This window comes from Seriola lalandi, unplaced genomic scaffold, assembly GCF_002814215.2.
Source record: "Seriola lalandi dorsalis isolate HSWRI2012SDOR001 ecotype SW California unplaced genomic scaffold, Sedor1 jcf7180002054290, whole genome shotgun sequence".
In the NCBI taxonomy this organism is placed as follows: Eukaryota; Metazoa; Chordata; class Actinopteri; order Carangiformes; family Carangidae; genus Seriola; species Seriola lalandi.
The window spans coordinates 139,621-161,480 of NW_019524843.1; the positions used below are offsets into that span (position 1 = coordinate 139,621).

Sequence of the window (21,860 nt, forward strand, 5' to 3'; positions counted from 1 at the left end):
TTTAGTACAAAAGACTAAGGGCTGTACAAGGGTTAAATTCATTCTTTTATCAAACAGTTTGCTTACAATAGTTTTTGTTAAGTTTCCTCTGTCTGACCTCGGTAACTCTTAAACCAAACAAAGACCTCACATATAGACAAAACACATGGAAAGAGTGCTGTACCTCTGAATATAACCACATTACTTCAAGGTGGTGGGACGGCAGAATCATAACAATCATAAAAAGTACAATAAATACAAAAATAACTAGTTGTCTATTGAAAAATACACACAGGGTGTAATGAAATTTGCAGGAACAGGGAATCATTAAAAACAGTGAATAAAAAAAACAACACTTTTGTCCCTGATGCTACTGAGAGTTGTTCTGTGTTGTGCAAGTTTTGCGAAATGAGTCCTCATTAATTTGAGATATTTCCATACTGTACACTACATACAATGCTGACAGTGCTTTGTTTTGTCCAAAAGGACGAATGTTAAGAGACAGAAGGGGTTTCTTCTGAGTGACCACCCAACTGGTCAATACCAATGCTGTCCACTCCTTCATGAGTCTAAAAAAAAAAAAGAAAGACACCTGTCTGTCCCTTTAGTGCTTAGTTCATTTGGAACTGGAGCTGGAGCTGGAGCTGGAGCTGGGCCTGGCTGTAGTGTTAGCTGATGAAGGCAGGGTGACACGTTGCTCGTCCATTCGTTTGGCCTGAGAGCGCATGATGAGGCTGAAGAAGTCCTCATCTGGTACAGTGGGCCCTCGGACAGGAGGAGGGGGAGGGGCACACCGCTGGTCATCCAAACGGGACCCCTGGAAAGAGAGAATATGAGTTTGAGATCTGGTAATGGGTTTTTAACGTTTCATATTTGGAAAAGCACATGATAATTTCTTGTGTATTAAATGCACTGTATGCTTATCAATGTTCAGGAATTTTTAGTCCCATCAGGTACCTGGCACTTGACAAGCATGTCAAAGAAGTCGTCATCAGGCTCAGGGTTGTCAGCATTGGCCATCAGGTGGTTGAGCACGGCCTGGTTGCTGTTTTGATGGAGCCTGAGGCCGGGCAGGCTTCCCCCTGTTGCTGACGACTCCTCTAACCGTCTGCCTTGAGCACCTGAGATGTTAGCGGACTCTGACACAGCTGCAGAGTTAGAGAGGATCCAAGGAGTGGCAGAAGAGAGAGAGGAGAGATGTTTTATATCATTATGACAAGGCAAGAAAAGTTTTACTGTAGGAATGGAGGGACTTTTAGGTGATTTGATTTCTGGACTCACATTTCCTGATGGCTTTAGGAGGCGACTCCGGGACACTGTTTATGGATAACCTGCTGCCCTTAGCCTGTATTGAACAGCGTTGGTCATCCATACGGTTGCTCTGGAAACGGCTCAGCAGATCAAAGAAGCCCTCGTCTCCGAGCATATCAGGACTGAGTCGCTAATAGACAACAAAACACACACACATATGAAAAACAGCAACAGAACAGACCTTGTTTGATGATAGCTGCAGAGACTGAATGGGGCATGTTAGTGTTTATCAGCTGTCCCTGTACTGTGTGTACCTTCTGTGGTCCCTGCGCAGGGGTCTGACTGGTGTCCAGGGTGTTGCTGGTGTCCTGGAGGACCTTACTGGAACCACCGGTCTTGTACTTCTTCCCACGCAGACGGCTGACAAAGAACAGCTTGGAGGAGCTCTTAGCCAGGGAGGGTTTGGACTGTTTGGTCAGGATGTCGCTGTTCCACTTCTGACCCTTAAATACACAGAAATGGAATTGTTACCACAATGAAGAAGGAAACGAGGAAAAAGACGATAAGGACAAAACAAAAACAGGGAGAAGATAAACTATCCATTCATCTGTAGCAATAAAATCTGGTTTTAGCAGCGTAGCATGAGTTGAGCAATGTTGGAACATACAGTTTGTGCTAAGTAAAGTTAGAAAAGCATTTCTTACATTCATCTTGTCCGGAGTGAGTTTCATCAGCTCCAGGTTCTCCATGCTGTGTCTTCTGCCCATCCTGGGCCTTGCTCCTAAAACACAGGAACACTGTTAACACTTGTTATACAAAAGATGCTGTTAACACAAGGTTCAGGGTGTTTGATTATACAGCTTTTTTTTTTTTTTTACCATGCAGGTTGTAGTCTATATCTTTATTCTCAGAGAAGGTGGAGTTATTTGTGCTGTAGCTCAGACCCAGAACCATCTGGAGATCAGACACGTTCATACGAGCCGTCAGCTCTCCGCTCCTGTCTCCAGTCTGGAAACAAATGAATAAATAAAAATACAAACAAAAACAAAGTATACACACAGGAAGGTTAGCTTTCCAACTGTACAGTACCTTGAACTGCTGTAAATGTTTTATGTATTTTATTTATGTACCTCTTTGCAGATTTCCAGGTGTTTTTCAGCAAAGTGCATGGCTTGATCATGGTTCCCCAGTGCAGTGTGAGCATTTCCCAGACTCCAGCATGCACGGCCCTCCCCAATCCTGCAGCAGAACACGGTTTAATCCACGTACAGGGGCATATTTAAAATATAGTTAACATCAGCATGAATTCTTATTCCAATACTGAATATATGTGTGTATACCTGTCATTGAGGTCCTGGGCTATGATGAGGTGTTTGAGGTGGTAGTCTATGGCTCTCTCGTAGTCCTGGAGAAGAGTGTAGGTGTTGCCCAGACTGTAGCAGGCCTGGGCCTCCACAGCTCGATCCTTCAACTGCCTCGCCAGCTGCAGTGTCCTCCTGACAAACACACAGACAAGCTGGGTCAACACGCAGCAGAGAGAAGCACAGTCCGGAGACAACAAGTAATGTCATACACAAGGGACAGTTCCCTTTTTTTCTTTTTCTTTTTTTTTAAGATATTGAGATTATTCTTTACAGTTGTCAATATTTAAGCTTCTCATGGAAGAAAAAAAGAAACAAACTAAAGTGTAATTTATGACACAATTGTGATATGTCAGTGTTTGCACAGTAAACCACCTTCCATCCTGCTGGTTCTGGTAACAATGATGTACTTTCAATCACAGACATACATTTTTTTTTAAAAACTGCAGAACTTTATATCTGTTTAGATAAGTGATCACTTAATACCAGTGTATTGTGTGACGTGTACACACTGTATGCCATGTCGTGCTTTTTTATACGGAAAATTATTTAGAAAGATTAATGTATGGGCTGTGGCTTACTTGTAATGCTCAGCTGCCACTTCAAATTCCCCCAAAAAGATATATGCGTTCCCCAGGTTGCAGTAAGCCCGTCTCTCTGCCGAGCGGTCACCAAACTCCTTTGCTATGAGCAAGCGCTGAAATAAAATAGTGCTTCATTATTTCTCTTATTAAAGTCACTTTAGTTTGAAACTTAGCTTTTAATTGAAACATGTTTGTAATGGATTTGGGTTTGAAAAAGAAAAAGAAGATTCCCCCTACCTGTTCGTGAGAGGCCACAGCTTTGCGAAAGTTTCCCAACAAATAGTGTGTGTTGCCGAGGTTCCCATAAGTTCGACCCTGGGCAGCCCGGTCTTCAAGCTCCTTCACTATCGCTAAATTTGCCCTGAAAATACACAATCAAGTCAGATATTTGATATAATAGCAGCAAGGCACCGTATCATTAATATGTATTGAATAATAAAAAAGATTACTAAAACCCACACACACTCAGTAACTTACTCATAGTACTCTGCTGCCTTCCTCAGTGCTATCATGACCTCCTCTGGGAAGTCTCCAGGCTCAGCTCCACTCCAGCAGATACTTTTCCCTTTGGCATGGTACACGTTCCCAAAGTTATACAGAGCTCGTGCCTGACCCACCTGACACAAATCGACAAAAACATGTCAGTGATCACAGTCGGCTTCTTCTGAAATCCCCCTCATACACTAGAGAATATTTCACTGTATACATTATCACTTATTTGCAGCCTCACCTTGTCAATCATGTCCCTCGCTATGTCCAAGTGCCTCTGACAGCAAACCACAGCCTCATCAAACCGCCCCAACACCTTTAATGTGTTGCCAAGGTTTCCACTGGCTTTGGCTTCTCCAAGAAGGTCACCAATTGTTCTATACAAGACGCATTATGTGAGCAATAATAAAATAATGATGTATTAGTGGATTCAAGAGGGCTGTTGTAGGTCTTACCTGGTCAAGGTGAGGTCATGCCGGTGGAACTCCAGGGCCTTCGCGTAGTCATGCAGGTGGAAGTAAGCATTGCCCAACTGGCTGTATATGGCACTGAGCACCTGCAGGTCCTCTGTGCCTACCTGGATGGCAGCCTCAAAGAAGGAGACGCCTGCTCTGTAGTCGCCCACCTTACAGAGCCGCTCACCCTCCAACGCCAGTTCCAGGCAGGACACCTCCATCCTACAGCAGACAGAAGCAGCGTCAGTCCAGCAAGTGTCTTGTTTGAACTGGCTGAGCCTCAAGAAAAACAATTAATGAGCAGCTCAAAAGTGTCTAGAATCCAAATACAGTAATGGAAACCAAATTGAAGAAGTTGTGGAGAAACAGATCTTCCCTGGCTGTGACCTACAGCCAACTGACTGGACCTCTTTCTAAGCAAAGGCTTTCAGCAGGGAATGTTGTTTAGCTACTTCCTTCCACCCACAGAGAACAATGGCTCAAACTGGGCCTCATTTGTTATGGTAGATCTCACATCCTTTTGACATTGCCTCAGAAAGTGAAGCGGATTCCTTTTACAGTCAAATGAAGCAAAGAGCAAACAGACATGGCATAGACAATGTTCATCATTACAGGACATTACTTCCAAGCATTTTCAGTCATCATACCGCAGATACATGCTCACAGATGCTCTGACAATTGAGATTTGTGAGTTGGTTCTTAAAAGTCAATCTTTTTTATGTAAGAAATAATCAAATTCACATTATCTTAAATCTTTGACAATATAGCTTGTGTTATTGTTATTCTTAGCAATAAGTAACTGAAAATTCAGTTTGTTGGTCACTGGCTTCTTGTAGCATAGAAAAATAAGACCTAGGATTTGTTTTTTAGCATGCAGTTTGTAGTGGGTCGTCTAACACAACTGAATAACTAAGTCTTGTGAAGGTACAAATGAGTTAGGCTCAGGCCAGATGAAAGGAGTGTCAGACAATGGCTGCTGGCTTATCTGCAGATGGATTATCTTTTAAGCAGCATATTTGCACAAAGCAAAAACTTTTTTTTCAGGAAGCTGTATCGTTGGGGAGGGATCGGCTTCACACAATGTCTTTTCAGTTTGTTTATCTCAAGCTTTCCTTATGTACCTGACCCAAGGTTTTGTCTGAAAGACACTAACTCAGAAACACTAATGCAAAGACACAACCTAGACTGGACTCTTCAAGTGAGGTAAAAGATCACATAGTCTATGTCGTGCAATTAAAATGACACAAAAAACCCACACACAGTAGCTTCTTTCGTCACCCAGCAAGTCTATAATTTGCAAACAAAGACAAACATGGTCTCCTGAATAGTCGATAAACTTCATGTAATCAGCAATCTTAGGCCTTAAATTAGAAGAACCTTTGTTTACTACCAACAACATATCATTTAACACTAAAGCTGTGGCAAACACTAACCTACCTGCTGGCTTTTCGTGTCTTACTACAACAACAACAACAACAGCACATGGAACATCTGAGAGGCATCTACTGAGGTTTCCACTGGAAAAAAGGCTGCTGCTCCTTCTCTTTCTCTGAAGCATGGAGAGATTAACTCAATGTAACTTAGTAGCCTATACTAAAAAGTGATGAAGATCTTGTTTGTTGTTCAATGAAGTCTAAAAAATAGCCTTCCTTTGAGATATCAAAACCACTGGCCATCTGACGTCACAGAGATAATTTAGCATCACGCATTGGAAAACTATCAAGGAGACGTGTGATGTTGTCACCGTATTAACTTCCAATGCATGGCATCAAGGAAACTGCTCAATCAGCATTTTCTTAGTTAATCTGATTGTCTTTCTTTCAAGCTCTCTCTTCTGACCTGGTCACCTTAGATTATGGCTGTAGAGTGTGTACCTGACAGATTAAAGAGCCGCTGAGTGCTAAGTAGCTTTGTTAGACGTGTCAGACACAAACAGACTGGTGTGGTATAATGGAATCAATTCATTGAAGGTAACCCTCCTGACAGCAGTAGCTATTGGAAAAAAAGAAAAGACATCCTCCCACCTAGCAGATGCCTACAGTATCCAAATAAGATGGACACACGTGTGTCGAAAAACAAAGCCGGCAGTGATGAATTTTTCAGGGCTTGTTAAATATTGAAGCTGGAGCAGGTCTTTCTATGTTTGGCAGGTCGCACCTGCTGCCAGAGCTCTTTATCAGCATATGTAGGAACAGCTGACTGATGGCTTTTTTTTTTTTTTTTTTAAAGGAAAGTCACCTGCCTTTAGTCAACAAACTCACTGAAAACACAGTGAAAAGAGACTCCCACTCCATAATTTGACTTAAACCTCAAGTCCACCTCTTCTCCACATTACACATGATACCGTCACTTCTTCAACAAGGCACCACAAAATAAATAAATACCTCATCAGTTACCTGACACTGACACATCTAACAAAACAGGCATTAAAATAATTGCAAATATAAAGAGATTTTGTTCTTCTTAACTTTCAACAATTCATTTCATTAATAGTCCCACTTAAATCTAATGAGGGGCAAAAGATGAAAGGCTAAAAAACAGAGCCACACTTTCTATTCTACAACTATATCTTAGTTGAGAGAGGAGAGTCCTACCTGTAGCGGACATGAAGGGACTGGTCCTTAGCTTGCGTGCTAACCAATGAGCCACTGGTATCCATTGAAGTGCATAATATGAGGGAAAATCCCAGTTTTGTTCCCGAAAAAATGGTTGCGTTTAAAAACAAAAGCTAACAAGAAAGAAAAATGAATCTCTGGTCAAGGGAGAGTCGAGAAAGATCCAAACAAAAAGTCACTCAATGTGATGAAGTATGCAAATGTCCCTCTGCTGAATGTTGACAAGGAAGAGTAACCCCACGAGTGTTAGACAGAGCCGAGTCCTGAGAGTCAGTCCACACGGCTGCTTTCGTATACAGTGAGTTTTGCGTCACTGCCCCTCAATCTCTTGTCAGCAGCTCACTGTGAAGAGAACACAAGATGCTGTATGTGAAGCCTCATTCTGGCCACACGGTGCCATGGCAACACCAACCAAACAGCAGCGTGCACAAGTGGGGCAGGCAGCAAGCGAGAGAGCAGGGCGGGAATCAATGGAAGGGGGTCAACTCAGGCAAGCTGTCAATCTAAGATGGTGACTCAATTCATCCAGGCTTGGAAATGGAAACGCTAAAATTGCAACAAGGTGAGAGAGCTATGTGCGCATCAGGATGTAACAGGGAGGATGTATGCAAGCAGAGAGTTGCCATGATTTGTCCAGAATAATGTCACTAAATTAAAAGAGAAGCACTGACACACACCAGTCACCTCTTGCAAAAGGAAAAAAAAGATAAGCATATCAACCTACTGTGTGTATGTGACTTCCACCACAGGAAAGGACAGTGATAAGCAAGCTTCATGGTTTGAAAATACACTGCACAAACTTAAGACCAGAACCAGCCATTACCTAATTTTTCCATGCAGCCACACCCATTTGTCCCCCAACTTTAACCCATAATCCCCTCCCCTCTGCACACACGCAAAATAGGAAATAGTGGCAGACCAGTTATTAGCAAACTGGGTTATTTCTTTATACTAAAGAACATCTAAAAATGGCAAACGGTCAGTGTGTCTATTTAAAAACCTTTCAGAGACAAAAGGTGTCATTCATTTATTTTTTAGATTAGCATTGAAATGACCATAACTAAATTCTTTTTCCATCAAAATGTTCAGACCTACATACATGCCACTCATTGGTGGCCTATTCATATTATCTTACCTTACCCTTAGCATATTCCTATTATCAACAAAATAACTATGTGAACATATGAAAAATTATTTGGTTGTAGCGGTTGGGCATTTGACTATTTACATCAATGACGAGCGGGTTTAAAACCCAAAATGATTAACTGAGAACCTGGAGTTCGTAAGTTTTATGAATTGTAAAATGACTCTGTATGATAATTATGAAGATTATTACTTGATTAGCTATTTCAATATTACTTAAAAGTCAAAGAGCACAAATCTTAAAAACAAATGACAACCATAATAGCAACAAAAAACTGTTCTGACAACATGCAACATCTCAGTCATGCTTCATTCATGTAAACTGACATATTTCTCTCATTGAGGCACAAAGCAGTGGATATTTGACACTAAACTTAGAATTCAGGGGACATTTTAGACTTTAGCACCAATAAAAATACAGATAAAGCCTTAAAAGTGTGTGTTTGTGCACATGAATGAGTGAATATAAGAGGGACTTTGCTGTTGATTCAGCACATTTCTAGAGACTTATCTTTTAACATAATCTACAAATTAACTAAATAGAAATTTGTACCTTATATGCTATGTAGTTGTGTTTGAACACCTTGTCCTAATAAAAAAGAAATGCCATAGGAATCAAATTATCTTTTTTCCCAGCCTGTTATTCCTGTTGCTAGTTGAATGTGAACAGTTATGGCACAAACTAAAGCCCAAGGCTTTAAAAGTCTGTGCAGTACATGTTTGGTCACATTATTATAATCACCAATTGATGCGTGCCAGTTTAGGTGCAGCCTTTTCCACCACTGTATGCCAACTGGGTGTGTTTTCATGAGACCTGCCCTACTCACAGAGCTGCAGTTTGCATGAAGAAGTGTGTAACATGGTGAAATATAATGACAACATGACAAGAGGTCATCACTGACTCTTTTTTTGAGTCACAAATAGGACATGATTCTATCTTGAACACACAATACATGTGATCTATTTTCTTTGCGCTTACAACCCACTGATGCACTAAAATAACTACTGCCTCTGACTGCACAATCTAATTATGGAAACATCACTCAGAAGTACACCATGAGGCAGCAAAATCTTGAATCAAAACAAAAGAAAGAAACAACTAAATATGTACTGGGATACTGACCGGTAATTCTTCCACACAGGAACAGGAAATCTGGGAAGCCTGCAAGATAAAGTAATGTGACCATGAATAAGTTTACATCTAAAATTAACTGGTGCTGCAGTATTTGTATGGAAATTTGTATAATTGCCTTGCATCATTGATAAAACATTAATCTAATACTAAATGCTTGGTGATTTAGTACTCCACTCCAGATTACATACATGCTGAATTGCCAATTTAGGTACAGCTTCCTAAAACCCAATGTATATAAGAAACAAAGTGTACCTAATAAACCACACTGAGTGAGGGTAGACTAAATATTAGAAAACACCTGCCAGTATGACCATGAGTTTGAATCAACAACTTATTATTACTTTTAGCCAAGTGTACCTAATAAACTGGCAACTGAGTGTATATGCCACATTGTAACGGTTTAAGTGTTGAGGGTGTAATGTCTGATGCATAAACTACATAACATGAGTGCATATATAATGCGGAATTATATATTTATGAAACTGGTCAAGACAAAATGCAGTTATACATTAATCTAATTGACTATATTAACTAGAAACTGCAGAAACTACTCTTATGGGCATACTGAAATTAAATCATATGTGTTGTACAAATTATTTAATAGAGTGGTAAACAGAAAATACACTGTGTACAACACACATGATTGTTAAATACATTTTATGTGGGTGTACACAAACAGTACCACTGATTCTGAAGACAACGCTGACACTATCAACTCCATTCATACGGATATTACTCTTCTGTGAGAACGCTAGACTTGGCAGAGCAATGTAAACACCTGACCTTCATAATGGATACTACTGTCAGAGGTTTGGCGTGCCAAATATGTTAACACCAGGTCAAAGCCACAGCCGTGAACAGTGAAAACAACATTTATCTGGTTACAGTATCAGATCCAGCAACAGATTAGCTAGTTAGCATGTTAGCTGCTAAACTTACGTTAGACGATCCAGTTCGAACAATGGTGACTTCTCTTCGTTTTTGCTTTAATCTCTCACAAGAATAAAAAACATGGGTTCGTTTTAAAAGTGAATTGGTGTCTGTAATTTAGAGACAAACTGTACTATATCCAGCCTAACACTACATTATCATATAACTTTTTCAAAACTTGGATTTAACTTGATGAGAAAGAAAAACCTTGTGGCTATACTAGCGTATGTGTTTTCGTCAAACAACCAATCAGAGGACAGACGACATTCAAAGATAGCCACGCCCCTAACAGTCATTGGACCAATAGATTTGAAAGAGATGACGTATACCCTAATACTGTAGCTGCCCTTGGAGACACTCTTACACGTTTTATCCATAGGTTTTAACTTCAGGAATATTATTGCAAAACCACGCTTACCATGTTTCAACATCAACATTACTAAATCTTTCTATTGAAGAACTAAGAAGAACGAAGAACTTAAAAAATATAAATAAATAAATAAATAAAATAAAATAAAAAATAATAAAAAATGTAACAGACAGACGTCGATCAATGATTACTATAAATCCAAACCAAATCAACAGAATACTTGATTTTGAAAATCGTGCTATAATAATAAGATTAAGAACTGTACTCTCCCATGATCATATTTTATCCAAAGATAAAGCAATTCACTTTAAATTCATCATATATCCGAATCCTTTGCATTAAGATTAGATTTTGAAAGTATTGTCTACTGTTTTTAATGCAGGTACTGGATCTACAGATCTACAAATTCTTTTGTTGTTGTCACTCCCAACTATACTGAACACAAATGCAAGAATGTTTTTTAAGTAAAATAATGTATCTGTTGAACTCAGATAACATGCAGATGTAATGTCAAATGAAAAATGTAAACCCCAACCACTTTTAATGCTTTCTATATTTCTGTATGTTTCAGTTTCATACCTGAAATCTGAATAGACCCAGAATTTAGCCGACTAACTTTTTTTATTTTCTATTATTTACAATTCAATGTATTTCAATTTATTTTCAAAATTTCTATAGTTTTATTTATTGTTATTATGAATTTCTTTATGTTCAGAATGTGGGGGGGGGGGGGGGGGTTGTCTAGCAACCAGACTCCGCCTGGACGATGCCAGTTCAGCTCCAGACGTCCAGCGCTGCCCTGTAGGCTACATTATTAATGATGCCACAGAAACTAAACCTGTCCGAGAAACCATATGTCGAGAGAGAAAGACATAGAAATACTGTCAGCTACCTAGTTTCAAGATTATGTCAGGCAGGAGCACGGCTGTGGATCGGATCAACTTCAAACCATGATGTCGCAATGCTGAAGGAGCCATAAACAGAGTAAGTTACAAACACTACTGACATGAAAGTGAAAATATAGTACAGACTTGAAGTACAGGAACTGTTGATTTGAGATGAGGAGTTGATATTGCATAAGTTCGGGTTTGCAATGTAATAGTTTATATCTTTATTATAACAAAACTAAAACATTTACTCAAATAGTGCTAGTTACTACTACTAATACTACTACTACTACTACTACTACTACTACTAGTACAATCTTAGGAACTTGTACTTTATTTCAGCATATTCTGCTACCTCTTACTTATATCCCACTACAATTCAGAAGCATTGTACTTTTTACATTTATTTGAAGGATACAGTTACTATATTTACAGATTATTACTATACACAAATGATAATTTTACATGCAAAACATATAATCTTATAGAATATGATGCATTTTTTACTGATTAAAACAAACATAATATGGACAACTCCATTGACCATCTACACCATTAAAATGCTGCCATTATGTTAATTAATGCATACTATAATTCTTCAATAATAACATTTCATAATGATATAACACTGAAAGGTGCCAATATGCTGCAAAATGAGTTATTTTACCTTGAAAAGATATCAACACTTACTTCAATAAAATATAAAATGCAAGACATTTACTTGTAATGTGAGGAGTTGCTACTCTTATTGAAGTAAAGGACCTGCATATTTCCTCCACCAGTTTCTCTCACGCACAAATTCTTTCACATATAAACATCATTCACACAAAACACCTCATGCACTTAGTGTATGTCACGCAAACCTCTGTCCACACAATGTATTGATTGGTGAATAACTGACAGCTTAGAACATTTTAATCCAATGTTGTCAGCTCACAAGTTGTGTTGCTAAGTGATGAACAGGTGCTCCATCCACTTTTCTTACCCCCTTCGTCTTATCAAGAGAGGTTGAAAAGAGCGTCCGCTTACATTTTCTTTTACAGAGAAAGTGTCCATGGAGGGAGATCCAGAGGAATCAGATGAGGATCATCAGGGACCCACTGTGCTGTGGGAGAAGTGCATCCAGCAGAGCATCTTTGTCGACCTAAGCGAGGATGAAAGTCTCCACTTAAGTGATTTGGAGAATTCTTTAGCTTTACATCTCTCCCAGGCAGAGTCTGCTGCCTCTGAGGCCAGCATCCATCTCAGTGGTAAGTCCTGGAGTCACTGCAGTGTGCATTTGTCTGTTGAGTGTTACAACCTCTACTGACTGTACTGAACTGGACATAACACTGTCTGTGTTGTAACACATGTAGCAAAGTTGGTATTTATGTTCTTCAATTTTCAGGGAGCGCAGAGCTGTCAGCCTTGGATGACACCTCCTCGGAGTCCAGTATTGTGAGCAGTCAAAGTGAGAGGGTGGTAGAGAACAAGACCAAGAGCAGCATACTGCATGTGTCTGCCCAGAGACCAAACACCATGCAAGATGAGCCACCCTTAAAGCGTGAGTACGAGGACCCAGGTGAGAATACTAGTGACGAGGATCAGGAGGACCTACCTTATGATGTTGACCTTGGAAGTCTGTACTTCAACCAGACAGCTGGCTCTGAGGGCAACACGAGCTCTGACAGTAGAGAAACTGTTCGTGCAAGTCCTGATGGCCCTGGTCTGCTTGAGTTGACTACAACAAATGGAGATGACACCAGTGAACGTTTGGTTTCTGTTGAGAGACCAAAAGTTTTGTCGCAAGAGGATGTTGTCTTTTTTGATGCTTCCAAGCCAAGTGAGGTTTCCCCATCATGCCCTTGTCCTGCAGACATTAACCAGTTGCTACTGCGACACTTCTCCCAGGAAGAGTTGCTGAGACCAGGTAGGCTGATCGAGGCAGAGACCCTGCCGGAGGTGTCCCTACTGGAGAGCATGGACGACAATGTTTTGAGCTGGGCTCCAACACACAACACAGCTATTCATAGTAACCACTCAGGGAACTCTGCTTGTAATTCTGAGATAAATCAAAGTGTCTTCTCTGGCAGGACTGATGAAAATAGTCATGCTGCATCAAAACATTCAAGTCTAGAGGAAGAGGTCGAAAGGAAAATTGATAATTCCACCTCTGCTGCTGACAGCGTTGCATCCAGCTGTGCAAGTATAGACTCAAAGCAGAGCAGTGGGGACAAGAGTGCTGTAGATGTAGTGAAGCTGGAAAAGTTTGAAGAGGACAATCAAATAGAGAAAGTCCCACTTGTGCGCACCAGGTCCTTCAGCGAGATGAAGTATGGCCAAGGACAAGTCCATTATCCGCTCCCTGACTTCTCTAAGGTTGCCCCCAAGGTAAAGATCCCCAAAGCTCCAAGTGGACCTGCCAAACCTGTTCCTCAGGAGACCAGCTCCATGCACAGAGCCCAGTCCTCTCCGGGTATGTTGGAGGTGATCAGCAGAGTCCTGGAGGATTCAGTCCAGCCCTCAGAGATGCCTTATGTCTTCAAAGATGAGGAGAAACAGACTCATCCAGCGCTGGTGCATCACCTGCAGGTAGAAAACCGCAAGAATTTACTCTTCACAGCGCACATGTTCCTACGCCTTTTGGTTTCTTTTGCTTTAGTTTCCTCATGTAACAGATATGTAAATGCTATGACAGGACGGATAATTAACTTGTTCCTTTTTTCTTTAGGCTGAATATGATAAATTACTAACCAAATATGCTGAGGCAGAAAACCTTATTGATAAAATGAGAATAGGAACCAATGTAAGTAAAACCGAAACCACGCAAGTGTTTGAGAAATCAAAATAAGTAAAAAGTCAAATTTTCAATGCAAGTTACAAATTTATTGAACTTGTTTTTGCAGACTCAGCCCTCCTCAGAACTAATGCTGTATTCAGAGTGTGAAGATGATCATCAGAGAAACGTAGTTGAGGGAAGCCATCTTGGATCCTTGGCTCCTAACCGTCCCCCATCAGGTTCGTCTCTGTATCTGACATCTGATATTATGACGGGTCATCGCTTTGCTTCACTACCTGCAAATTATGCAGCGAAGTGCAACTGGTTTCCATAGAGACAAATGGGGTCAGATGACTCTATTCTAGTTACACAAACATCTTAACTTTGCTCTTGGGCCACTCTAAACAATGAGTGTAAACTGGAGAACCTGACCACACTAAAATATTTTTTAGTTTCTGTATTATATTTTCAAAGGTCATCAGTAACTATATGCATCATGTGCAATTTTTAATTCTTCATACAAAGTCCACACTTAAAGTAAAAAATATTAGATGTAAATAAAGGTAAGAAAAAATAATCCCTTGTTTTCAGAAAACTTTGGTGAAAAAGGAGGAAGAGCCCCCGAGAGCAACATTGCGGAGGTGAACGCAGCTTCCTCCAGCCCGCCTGAAGAGGATCTCAGTGATGGGGAAAGAATGACTGCTGAGCTGAGAGACATCATCAGCCCGTTCATGCGGAAGGTAAGTTTGAAGATATTACCACGCTACCATTAAATAAAACATACAAAACGACACATCTAAATGGATTCTTCTACACAGGTGGAGGAATTCAAAGTGAGTGTAAGCATCATGTCAGTGAGCACAGCAGAACAGCAAATGGTAAGAAATGTTTACATCCTATACGTGGTAGCCTATATGACTTTTGATATTCATTTTATATATATATATATATATATATATATATATATATATATATGTATATATATATATATTATATTTGATTTATTTCAGGTGAACTATCATTTTTAATAACTATGTGGTTCCTTTTTTACTTCTGGATGCGCCTAAATGTGAAATTTGTCTTTTGTCAGATGCTGAGGAGCATGATGGAGGCTCAGGACCAGCTGGAGAGGAAATACATCAGTAAGAAGGAGGAGCACAGAGCTCTGGAGATGCAGAACTACATGGGTCTGTCCAGGAACACTGGCACCTTTGACCCAAACAGGTTAAAGAGACCTCACTATTGCATATTAAATATGTCAGTATCACATCAATGCATCTATTCATGTGTGTGTGCATGTGTGTGTGTGTGTGTGTGTGTGTGTGGACACATCTTCAGGCTGGTGGAGGGACAGATATTCAGGATAGGGATGCTCCTTGAAGACATAAAGGAGCTGATAGACAAAAACGTGTGTGAGCAGATTTCCCCACCCCACTCGTCCTCCACCCCCACGCCCATGAAACAGATGCTACATGTGAAGCCCAGTCCCACACCACCATCCCTGCATGAGGTAACCAACTCACAGACACACCCACTAACTCCCCTGCGCTCCCTTGCCTTAGGTTTTTTGCCACATGCTTCACTCTCAAATATCTCAATCATGAAATTTTGTGCAGAAGTTCATGGTCCCTGATTCTTCCCTGAAATTAACATTTTTGGCTTTGTGTGAAATGTCTCAACAACTGTTGGATACATGTAACTTCATTGCATTGATGTTAGCAATTAGAAAGTAAAAGGTATATGTTAACATGGATACTATAGAAATGTTAAAAGGGATATTATACAGGTATTGACTTGATAAAGTACCTGGATTCTTGTATGTAATTTATAAAGTCACTATAATTATTTTAAAATACTCATCAAATACTTATCTTAGTTTTACTTTATTATATAGTAACATCGGCCATCATCATTCTGTTGTGGCTAGTAAATACTGAGCAGGTCTTCATTTCTCTATGGGTGTCACCGTCTTGGCAGTGGACCTTGCTTTATCTTCCTGGGACTTTGAGAACATTTTACATTCCTCTATTTTAATGGCAAAGTGCCTCCACGACCTCAGTGGCCTCAAGTTTGTCTGTTTCTGCCCAGGCCCTCAGCTCCATCTCCTTCTCGAGCATTTGAATGAGACATTTACATACAGTATGTCATGACAAAAACCTTTCTGCTTCTTTTCTTAAATTTCCATCCTGGTGTGCAAGACTGTGCCTTTCAGCTGCATGATCCTTTCAGGCCTTTCAGGCTGTCTTGTCTTGTCTTGTTCTGTTCCCTCAGGTCGTTTTGCCTCTGGAGCAGGTCCACAATTTCCTGTTGATCACAGTCCTTTTCCTTCTTCTCTACCATGCACCTCTTGGCCACACCCTCAATGTTCTTCTCCACTGTGTTGAGCTTCTGCAGGGCATTATTGGAGCACCTCTTTGAAACCAAAATGACCATTTACATACCCTCTACTTCTTTGCAAAGTGCCTCTGCCACCTTGACCTCCTAGATTTTATCTGCTTTTTGTTTTTTAAAGACTTTTCTCTTCTTTCTCTCCATTTCTGGCTCAGAGGCAAGCATCTGGTACTCAGCCAAATTAGTACCAGATGTGAGCCTGTTTCTGTAGTGTACTTTGGTCACTGACCAAATCCCTTTGCTGACACTGACGAACTCTTTTATATATTCAACCTCTTTGTGAATGCAGTCTGCTGTGTTATTTGTATCCACACCCTGCACCTTCATTTGTGACAAATTCTCTCCTGGAGGAAATGTTGAACGTGTGTGTGTGATAAGATTACACTAACTACAAATGATCCGACTGGGCTTCATGTTTCAGGGTCCATGTGCAGGTTTTTCCACTATGAGTTTCAAGATGGAGACACACAAAGAGGAAGAAAAGGAAGATGAAGTGGAGGAGGCCAGTGAGGTCCCTGGCGATGGTGGATTGGAGCAAAGCAGTGAGCCCATAGCTGCTGACTCTGTCCTGAAAGACCCTGGGCATAACAGCTGCCATTCACGGTACTTCAGGAAAAAACTAAACAATATTTCTTTTTTTAATTGAGTTTTTATTAATTATGGAATTATGTAGTGTTTGGTAATTAATCTTCATAATTAATGTCCTAATAATATTGTCTTTTTGGGTATACATCATCAAAGTTAATACTGTTGTGACTGTGAATCTTGTAATTAAATACTGTGTGCACCAGGGCTAATCTAAAGAAAACTGAAAGTAGTTATCCTGGTTAGGATACATAAATATAGTGAACCACTGTTCTGCATCTTCCGCTGTCACTATTGTGTCCAGCTATTGACGATTTGAGTGACACTTGTGTGTGTGTTTGTGCTCAAATAATAGGCACGTTCTCAGGCTTCCTGTGGGCCGATCGTGTTTCAGGTACAGTGTTGGTGTCGGGTTCCACCGTGCAGAGGGAACAGAGAGTGTTTGCGTCTGTCTGTGTGAGCAGGTTTTCTTCTCTGCCCCGTTTCAGGGGCTCGCGGGACTCTCTGGAGAGACTGGACATCCAGACAGCTGAGGGCGAGGAGGGCGATGAAGAGGAGAGGAGCTCTCTCTCTGTCCTGTCAGAGGGGATAGATCATAGTAACATCTTAGATTACCTGAGTGGAACCAGCTCAACCTCAAGACGGAGGGAGTGGACGCCTGAAAGGTCAGTGTTGTGATATTAAAGTCTACCTGACCATATAAAAGAGATAACTGTGGTTCGATTGACTCTCTGTTGCGGTTTGTTTATACTGGGTTTCTCTTAAATAATATATGGCTGACACAAGTAATCCATCTACCAATCCTGTCACTCTGTAAGTGAGCTACTTTTGGATACGTGGTGTCAATCTAGAAATAGGAAGAATCTCTTAAAATACTACTTATTATTTAAACAATGTCCTCACCTTCCCATCTCTTTTCATCTCACCTCCACAGCCAGAAAGATGCCTCAGCAATAACATTTGTCATTAACTAGCTCTAAATATCTTTATTGGTGTTGCTGCCCCTGTTATAGCACAGCGGAGAGTGTCCTTATCCCAGAGGATGACTGTGATCTGGGTGATTGTGTGAGTCTGGCTGTAGAGGTCTCCTCTTCCTCCGATGCACCCAGACAGTCGGACCCCGACGGCCACTCAGAGCCTCCTCTCGGCACCCCATGTGCATCACAGGTCAGCCACAGACAACACTCGGTTTGTTTGACTGATTGTTGTCTCTTCTAAGCTTCGGACTTTAGATGGTAATTTAATGCAACAGGTCTTCTTGCAGTGGTGGGTAGGATGCAGAGGCTACCTTCATTTTTTTTCAACTGATGTTGTGTTTTCTGGGGTGCAGAGGATCGTGAGCCCAGAGACAGACAGCGGATTTGGGAGCTCTTACTTGAATCAATCCACCACTGATGGACCATTTCAATCAAATCTGCTCACAGAAAGGTACAAATTGATTCACTGACTGATCCGCAGTCACTGTCTAGACATCACATGGGTCCTCGTAGAATAACTCTTGTTGGATCTGTCCAATTCCAGTGTGCAGTCCCATAATGATGCTCTAAGTAGCTCTGACAGTGAGGGCTCCTGCTCCAACCTGCAGACAGCCATCCATTCAGCCTCACTGAACAGCCAGCGGTGGGCCAGCCCCCACCCGTCTGTCCAAACACAGTCCTGTGGTGCAGCAGCTGCAGTGGAGCTGTGGGTGGAGAGCATCACTAAGGAGCCTTCGGTCAGGCTACAGGGTGAGCAGGCCTTGCAATCAGAATGTGATTCTTCATCTCCCTTAATCCGTTGTGTTTTAGTTTCATCATAGCTGGTCAATACTGAAATACTAAGTGCTTCCCCACCACTTCCTGAACAGGATCTGGACCCAGCCTGCCTGTACAGCTCCATCACCGTATTTCTGAACCGGGACTCAGCACTACCATGGATACAGAGGAGAGAAACAGCCAAATGTATTCCTGCTCTTGTAACAGGTCAGCATATACTAAGGGGCAAGCAGGGTTGGTGGTTGACTAAGGACTTGGACTTTAAGCAGTTGTTTCGCCAGTGTAAATAAAGATTCACCCTCTTCTGTTCTCGCCTTTTTACACAGTGAACATCTGAATATCTGTATCTGTGTGTTCATGTGTGTTTAGTGAGGTTATCCTGGCCTTGCAGTCAGAGGTGTCCAGGCTGAAGAAGGACCTGGAGGAGAGCTTAGTCCAGTTGCCTCACCTGGCACAGAAGATGGACTATCTCACCTCCAAATACAGACAGGATCGTCAGGAGCGCAGGTCTAAAACCAGACCCAGGACCCACCTAAGACCAGCTTGTAACAGGTGAACCTGACCCTGTTGGACAGTGGATGAATAGAAAGGACATTGTTAGGTTGTATTTGTGTTACATTTTATTATTCATTCATAACTGGATAAAAACCAGGTGAAAGATGTTTTTATCTTTCAACTATTCATTTTTCTTATACTGTTTCCTGTAGTGTATGGAAATCATCAAACAGCAGACAAAATATTAGTAATCTTATTTCTAGTCCTGCAAGAATAGAGGACTGGATCTCTTCAGACATGGACCCCAGTAAGAGCAAAGGTACTCCACCACCATCATAATATACTCATAAGAAAATTACAGCAACAAGACTCCCTGTCTGCCTCTACTTATTCTATATTTGTGGACAAATAATTCTCCATCCATTTTGAGTTTGATAATCTCCTCCCCAGGTACAGACAGTGGTGATAATGCAGGCTCTGAGATCATGTCTCACTTCCACAATTCACCTGTAGGGAGCAGAAGAGGAAGCGGTGCACACTCTGGACCTGAGTTTCAATTTAAACTTCAGGGGACACTGCAGTCCAACAGAGGTCAGGGCCACAATTATATTTCACAGCAAAGTACATTCTGCAGTTTTGTTTATACTTATCCTATTAGTTACATGGGTATATTCTGTCCAAAGTGGGTCAGAATGGACAAAATACATGTTTTACTCCTTTAGGGACAGAAGGAAACTGCTCAGTGAAAAGGTCTGGTTTGACCAGCTCCATTTTAAAAGGAGGGGTCGCCTCTGACAGCCATACTGAACAAAGACCACAGAGTAAGTAACTTTCTCATCTGATGTTTACAACAATATAGTTCTTGTTATCAGTTGGGACCTGTCATAATATTGTAAACAGGGTTGTAAATATATGCAGTACCGTGTATTAGTTATATACATACTGTAGAACTTCTCACATCAGCAGCCGTCATGGAGGGTTTTTACTCCAAGGAGGGGTGGTCTCTCCTCGCCTCTCCATCTCTCCAGAAGCCTCTCCTCCAGGTCGGCTATGGCTCCTCCAGCAGCCTCCCAGCCAGGTAAACACATGCCTCACGTGGCGCACAAACACATCACTCGCTGAAAGCAGACAGAAACTTATCAGCACTTTATTAAGTTATTCAATGATATAGTTCTGTAAAACAGAAGTCGTTCTGTCTCGTTATCTGTCTTCAAATCCAGCTATAAAGTGAGGGAGCCACCGCCGCTCTCCGTGTCCCATCACAGGAAACGATCCACACAGTCAGACACGGCACTCCTGCCCAGCAACGTGTACTTCAAGCAGACACTGTCCCCTGTCTCACTGCCCTCAAAGACTGTCAGCAGGACAGGCAGACGCAGAGGGAGCAAGGTGACACGTCTCATATCACATCTGCTGAATAGTGTGACATTCAAGAGATTGTTTCAATACGCACGAACCTCTGTTGTGCATCTCAGTAGCAAACAGTTAGTGGTGACATATGCATGATATTCAGCTCTTTGGAAAGTTTTGCTGCTGTTTTCTAGGAGGAAGAAATGGGCAGGACTCTTGACCAGGCTATTGAAGTGGCCCGCAGCATGAAGAGGACCACCGACCGGATGGCCAAGAGGCTGTCAGCTGACATGGACAAAGCTCAACTCTCCAGGAAACTGCACAACATGCAGCCACTAGGGGGCAGGAAACACCATGCATTATAACACCCAGGGTGCAGACCAGTTTACCCAGTAATCAACAGTCTGCCAGTCCCTATGATAAATGAGCCTATGTAGAATATATTTCTGTTGGGTGATAAGGGAATATCTCTGATGTTGAGTTATTGAAAGACCTTTTTGTGTTAAGTTATTGCTTTTGTACATGATTATATATTTATAATGGGCAGAAAAGCCTGAAATCACCTGGATAACACTGTAAAATTAAAATGTCGATATTATAGCCTTACCTAAACATTGTTTAGGTTTTCAGAATTTTAAAGCAAATTAATATTTTTGTTGATCTACAGCATTTTGTTTATATTGAGTGTCTTTACATTTGATTTTATATTCCTTCTTTCTTCAGCATCCAAATGTGTAACTTCTTTATATCCACTTTAGTGAGCAGTTTTTGATATGAATCCAATATCAGATCAATACTGTTCAATATATTGCTCCGAGACTTACCTTTTTTATCTGTAATGCATCCATCACACCACTCCATCTTTACTTAGGGGGCAGCATCGGCCACATTGTCCAATGTCACTCAGCAGATAAAGTAATAAACATGAAGTCTATCTTTTCCCAGTTCTCCATGTCAGTACTCTTGTCTCACCTAACTCTTCTTTTTTACTTTACCTACTTCCAAACGATTAGCTATCCAATAGACACAGGCAGCCACAGGGTAAGGAGATAAAGTTAAATCAAAATAAATCCAGGTCATATTGGCAATATTACATTTCAGGAAAATCCCTCTCTGCCTTTACTTAAGATGAGTATCAACTTTTGTGCTTTTAACTAATGTGCTCATTCGATGCCTGTAATGCCCGTCCCTGCTGGCCTGTGGGTGCTCGCGACACAGTGTCTTCTTACTGAGTTTCTGTTGGGTGTCTTTGTGGCCCTGTTCCTGTCACCGTCACAGCCCGCTGCTGCCGGGCTGAGTTCAGGTTTTTGTTTGTGGGGTATCGAGTT

General features: G+C 41.2%; 2 protein-coding genes across 4 annotated transcripts; one reads left to right on the forward strand and one right to left on the reverse strand.

Annotated features, from left to right (window-relative positions):
- Positions 1 to 32: 32 nt before the first annotated feature.
- Positions 33 to 10,160, reverse strand: gpsm2 (G protein signaling modulator 2). 3 transcript variants are annotated; one of them, XM_087173893.1, is made up of 16 exons: positions 9,952 to 10,160; positions 9,001 to 9,039; positions 6,714 to 6,847; positions 4,120 to 4,341; positions 3,906 to 4,041; positions 3,653 to 3,792; positions 3,413 to 3,536; positions 3,173 to 3,288; positions 2,571 to 2,726; positions 2,361 to 2,469; positions 2,109 to 2,238; positions 1,935 to 2,011; positions 1,545 to 1,733; positions 1,261 to 1,420; positions 937 to 1,127; positions 33 to 796 (listed from the first exon to the last, which is right to left on the reverse strand). In XM_087173893.1, the coding sequence occupies exons 3-16, from the start codon at positions 6,776 to 6,778 to the stop codon at positions 596 to 598; spliced, it is 2,016 nt and encodes a 671-aa protein (XP_087030019.1). In that variant the 5' UTR covers positions 6,779 to 6,847; positions 9,001 to 9,039; positions 9,952 to 10,160; the 3' UTR covers positions 33 to 595. The 3 variants fall into 3 exon arrangements, with proteins under 3 accessions (XP_087030019.1, XP_023261696.1, XP_023261697.1); XM_023405928.2 differs by having other exon boundaries at positions 6,714 to 7,076; XM_023405929.2 differs by lacking the exon at positions 6,714 to 6,847.
- Positions 10,161 to 11,138: 978 nt separating this feature from the next.
- Positions 11,139 to 21,472, forward strand: aknad1 (AKNA domain containing 1). The gene is made up of 22 exons (XM_087173894.1): positions 11,139 to 11,296; positions 12,243 to 12,449; positions 12,587 to 13,770; positions 13,910 to 13,984; positions 14,085 to 14,196; positions 14,549 to 14,697; positions 14,776 to 14,835; positions 15,048 to 15,181; positions 15,296 to 15,467; positions 16,770 to 16,951; positions 17,422 to 17,598; positions 17,947 to 18,100; positions 18,264 to 18,361; positions 18,455 to 18,660; positions 18,780 to 18,894; positions 19,057 to 19,239; positions 19,395 to 19,501; positions 19,633 to 19,773; positions 19,905 to 20,003; positions 20,146 to 20,260; positions 20,403 to 20,571; positions 20,727 to 21,472. The coding sequence occupies exons 2-22, from the start codon at positions 12,254 to 12,256 to the stop codon at positions 20,895 to 20,897; spliced, it is 3,999 nt and encodes a 1,332-aa protein (XP_087030020.1). The 5' UTR covers positions 11,139 to 11,296; positions 12,243 to 12,253; the 3' UTR covers positions 20,898 to 21,472.
- The last annotated feature ends 388 nt before the right edge of the window (positions 21,473 to 21,860 follow it).

What these genes read in the sequence shown, in the direction of transcription:
- gpsm2 (XM_087173893.1), bottom strand. Translation starts at nt 6,778, where the DNA reads ATGGATACCAGTGGCTCATTGGTTAGCACGCAAGCTAAGGACCAGTCC. An exon ending in CTGCGCAGGGACCACAGAAG is followed by an intron (nt 1,421 to 1,544) that starts GTACACACAGTA and finishes GTTGTCTATTAG; the next exon opens with CGACTCAGTCCTGATATGCT. An exon ending in ACATGCTTGTCAAGTGCCAG is followed by an intron (nt 797 to 936) that starts GTACCTGATGGG and finishes CTCTCTTTCCAG; the next exon opens with GGGTCCCGTTTGGATGACCA.
- aknad1 (XM_087173894.1), top strand. Translation starts at nt 12,254, where the DNA reads ATGGAGGGAGATCCAGAGGAATCAGATGAGGATCATCAGGGACCCACT. An exon ending in GCACAGCAGAACAGCAAATG is followed by an intron (nt 14,836 to 15,047) that starts GTAAGAAATGTT and finishes GTCTTTTGTCAG; the next exon opens with ATGCTGAGGAGCATGATGGA. An exon ending in TACTGAACAAAGACCACAGA is followed by an intron (nt 20,004 to 20,145) that starts GTAAGTAACTTT and finishes TTCTCACATCAG; the next exon opens with CAGCCGTCATGGAGGGTTTT.